Here is a 4918-nt window from a genome sequence, read left to right on the forward strand (position 1 = left end):
AATTGTGAATGGATGACAACAGGTTTAGTAGCATTGAGGCTCAACTTTCTCTGGCTAGTTCAACATCTGCTGGCTGGCTACTGGCCTAATCTTTTTTGACATGTGGAGGGAGAGTGATTGATGTCTTGATGCTAGAGACCATGTCTATGCATCTCAATGCCAAGCTGCGGTATCCTTTCTACTGAACTGATTTGGGACACACCTGGCATCAAATCAGCATTCCAAGTGCTTTTTTTCATGTGAGCTATCAAGGTAAACAGGTAAGTATTGAACAATGAACATGTTGCGTGATCATTTATTCAACTTATACATTCACAGGCATTATGCATTATGGAATTAGTAGTAAAAGGAGCTTTATTGGAGTACTGAATAATTTATAATTTAATAATTAGTGCAAGAAGGAAGGAAGGAACATTTTATACATGTATTCATAAGTTCAAAAATATAAAAAGAAAAAACTATTCTAAAAGGTTTTCTATGGTTTGGTGTCCATAATCTCAGTCCAATGACCTAAACTGCCATTTAAGTCGCAAAACAGTGAACTCTTTATGCTGTCTTGTGCTACACGCACAGCTCTTTTAGCTTGAAAGAATGTTAAACCTCCTAAAGTTGGGATAGTATTGCGTCTGGCATTGGTATTTTAAGCAAAGAGTTTTGAGGTCTTAGAAGTCAGCTGGCATTAATTCCTCTGGGGCAAAGGGATTCAACTTTTCCCCAGAAGGTAGCTAATAAGAACGTTTTTTAAATTTCAAATCTCCTTTTGTAGACCTTTTATTTCTCAGTGTACAAAATAACAATCCATTAGGTGATGTGGATATTGTTTATTTTGTGCATTATATCCAAGGAGGTTTCACAAACATTAGAGTTTTCTCAGTAAACATCAGCAAAAGTTGTATAAATTAATTTTGACAAACAGGTGAGATAGAGTAATTGCCTTACTGTTTCCAATACCCAAGGTTATGGCTTTATACCCCACAGAGTAAAACCCTTCAATTGATTTTTCTAAATAAACTAAATTAAAATTTGTTAAGAAAACTGTAAAGTGGACAGAAGATACATTATGACATAATATACTCTGTACAGTTGTAGCTGTGTTTGTCCGCTTGTGAGTAGATGACGGCTGTATCTGGAGGTATTTTTGATTGGAAGTAAGCTGGGCTGTGCTGTATTACTAAATAGAGGTCCATTTAAGGGTGGATGAATGGTGCAGATGTCTACAGTAACTTCGGTCTTAGATAAACTTTTCCATACGCATCACATTGATTCTGGCCAGCTTGGAGAACCAGCGGTTAGCATGTGTGTTACTGTGAGAGGACGTTTGAACAAAGCCCAGCTTCTGATAAAGGGAGTTGGCTGCCGTCTGTGGTGAGCTGGTGTCCAAGACGATTCGAGAGTAGCCACGTTCCTTGCAGAAATCCATGGCCTTCTGAGCCAGCTGAGCACCAAGGCCTTTGCGGCGACAAGCAAAAGACACGACCATGTGGGAAACCTCACCATAGCTACCATCACCTGCATCTTGGGCTATCTCTTGGGCTCCCATCATCCCTCCATTCCAGCCACTACTGCCATCACTCTCATCCTCATCCTCCCCCCTCCTCCCCGTCACTGCCACTACACCGGCCACCTTGGACTTGCCATTGACCTCTGCCTCTGCCACCCAGAAGCCATTGTCGGGGTTGTCTAGGAAGCTGGCCTGAATGTCGGCCATGTCTGTGCCCAATCTTCTCTTCATGTAGCCTTCATAAATCTCGTGGCAACAGTAGTACACCAGCCCAGCCCAGGCACCCCCGAAGAGTAATGCCTGGAAGTAGGAACTTCCTCCAAGCACATATCCCGCCATGGAGATACTGAGGGCCACCCCAATGTGGTCTGGATCACTCATGGCCTTAAAGAATGCCGGGTAGACATGTTCCAAAATCCCATTACGAAACAGTGAGATGACGGCATTCTTATCTTCGGCCGTGTACTCTCTGATGGAGTACTTCACTGTGTGACAGAAAAATAGGGGGAAGGGATATAGATTCAGCTCAAGACTAATCTGTACGTTTTTGCAATAAGAAAATCCTGCTGGATTTCACAACAGGCTCACATAACTGTGGAAGAAAATAAAGCCCTTTCACAAAAATGTACCCTCTTTATGTCTAGATATGGAGTACTCCAACTTCAAAAATACAACAAATATATGTTAAATATCAAATACACAAACAGCATGTGTAAAACTTTTACAATAGGTAGTTTTTCATGTTAGTTTTAACTAAACAGAAACATAATCAAATTCCACAGTTATTAGTTGCTGACAAAAAGTTGTTTCAAACCAGTAGTATGAATGAAAAAGACACACATCAGCACAGAAAACTTTGAAGTGTTACCACAGTATATGGTGCGTGTCTAACATCCAACAGGAACATGGTTCACTGGGGACAGAAAACAAGAGAAAATGTGACTTACAGTTATATTTCTGTGCCATGTTGTTATCTAACTCTTCCTTTTTTCTCACACGCTCCACTTTACACAGCTCCAACTCCCCCTCCACACCTTCTCTCTTTCTGTGAACTTTAGCTACAGCAAGTGGTAAATACCCATTTACAGAGGCTTAAGAGTCATCTGGGCATGCTCACAAACACGCACGCATAAATGCATGTGCAAACACACACACACACTCTCACGCACACAGTCTCTCACTCATACAAAACACACCCATGTGTACGCATATACACACACACACTGTGACAAAGCAGGCAAGGAGTCAGCGTCTTTTGGATGAAAGCGCACAAGGTCTTTACTTGACATAAACAGGGTTTCACAAAACAAAGGTCAGACGCCACACGGCCATTAACATGAAACGAGAATAAGACAACAACGAAGTCGGAAACATCTCGGCTTATATAGCCGTCCTAATTAGTCCCAACTCAAAACAGGTGTGTCTTAAAATTCCGGTGACGCAGACCGGCGCCGTGTGCTCCGTGACACACACAGGGAGCCATGTGCACTATTAATTGTATCCCATTTACTAAGCATTCGAATCCAATATCTGATTTGACTGTTTCTCCAACATCTTTAAAAAAGCTGCTAACCCATAGCAACACTTGCTAAATGAGTTGGAGGACATGGCTTTAGTATGAACACAAGACTGTACATCCTGTTCCAACTGTGTTGCTGTACTTCAATGAGAGGTTGTGGGGAGATGAATAATGTCTGTTCCCTTGACTTTGGAGCTCCTATAGCCATAGTGACAGTGTCAACTGCAATAACCCAGGAGTCTTCTGACAAGATTACATTTTCCCTGCAGGAGGAGGGCCCTTACACCTGTTTAAATCAATAGGATCGCCTCATGAATCGCAGAGTACCGGAAGGTCAAGGAACTCTGGAACTTTCACCATTTCAAATGCTCCCATGAATTCTGAATTATTCAATGGTAGACATTACAGAATCAAAAGTCTGTAATCCAATGTAAAGATTAATTTGGGATTAATCAAATTTCAAGAGTTTTGAAAAGTGGTATGATATGAGGTGGTACTGTCATCTAGACTATAGGTTGAAAAAACAACTGTCTGACACACACCACATTTAGCACATACAGTAGATAGAGTCCAATGCATGTTATAAAACCTAACCATCATTCAACACATACAGTTATGTTACTTTATCGTTCAGAATATGAACCCATATGGATTGATTCCCCGACGTGCCAAATGACGTTGTGTCCTTGGGCAAGGCACTTCACCCTACTTGCCTCGGGGGGAATGTCCCTGTACTTACTGTAAGTCGCTCTGGATAAGAGCGTCTGCTAAATGACTAAATGTCACCCAGTGCATAGTCACATCATTTGAATAGTTGTTTTAAAAATGATAATCAATAGTTTCAACCTGGAAACCTCAAAATATTAAAGTTTAATACCACTTTTCCAAGGAGACCTTGTCATTGAGCAACACCGCAAGTGACAATAAATAATTCAGTATTCTGCCTTTAATAACTACATTATACATCCCCTGCTATGCCTCAATCCCATTGAAATTGTGTCTCAATGAAATTGTGTACCTCAAGACAATACGACCCAAGTCAAATTACATTAAATTGACGTATTGAATGCTTCATATCTTACCTGTCATCTTTATTATGTTAATATTTCCAGCAGAGCTGACACTAGAAGCAGACTGAAAAATATTCAGGATATTCAGGATTTAGCAAAGATAAGTTTGTTTACTTGTAAGTGCCTGCCAGTAGCATTTGACTTCCTGTCATACTTCACAACCAACTGCAGCATCTTGGGTTGATGGTTAGTTCTGCTGTTTGCTCCTTTATTTGACTGTACATCATGATAATGTAATTACAGGTGTTTGAAATGCTTACTAATTTTCCTTTGAACACTTACAGTGTAAACTTCAAGAAACATTCCACATTATATATTAAAGGAGGAGTGTATTGTTGTGGATGTGTGTGATATTAATATGTACTATAAATCAACACCAACAGTATCATTGTATTGTGTTTTTTATGACAGTAAATGTACATGTACTTCCTACACAGAAACAGTTCCAGTGTTAGGTATCGTTACAAGTGAAGCTTACACTTCAGTGTGAGAACTTCATCCCTGGCAGAGTTCAACAGGATTTCTGACAGAGGCACCACACTAAAAGAACATTATAGTATTATTAACGCATCATATACATGATAAACTGATGCTTATTAATGTCATCAGTAAAATATGTAATTCTGACCCTGTCTTGACTGATCATATTTTGGACAAGTTCATCATTGGACTGATAAATAATGACATTTCTAACCACCAACACCTTCAGGGAGTCTTGCTGACAACCAGAAAGCTAATTAAACCCGTGGCATCATAAACAGATTACCATAAATTGTTGTACCGCCTAAATACTGATTAGACACAAACACACCCAACTTTCGTCAACAT

At 40.0% G+C, this 4918-nt stretch overlaps 1 protein-coding gene across 1 annotated transcript; it reads right to left on the bottom strand.

The window, feature by feature from the left end:
• Positions 1-813: 813 nt before the first annotated feature.
• LOC124480858 (N-acetyltransferase family 8 member 3) lies at positions 814-2541 on the bottom strand. The gene is made up of 2 exons (XM_047040504.1): positions 2449-2541; positions 814-1986 (listed from the first exon to the last, which is right to left on the bottom strand). The coding sequence occupies exons 1-2, from the start codon at positions 2465-2467 to the stop codon at positions 1232-1234; spliced, it is 774 nt and encodes a 257-aa protein (XP_046896460.1). The 5' UTR covers positions 2468-2541; the 3' UTR covers positions 814-1231.
• Between the last annotated feature and the right edge of the window lie 2377 nt (positions 2542-4918).

The sequence above is a fragment of the Hypomesus transpacificus genome, chromosome 18 (assembly GCF_021917145.1).
Source record: "Hypomesus transpacificus isolate Combined female chromosome 18, fHypTra1, whole genome shotgun sequence".
Lineage (NCBI taxonomy): Eukaryota > Metazoa > Chordata > Actinopteri > Osmeriformes > Osmeridae > Hypomesus > Hypomesus transpacificus.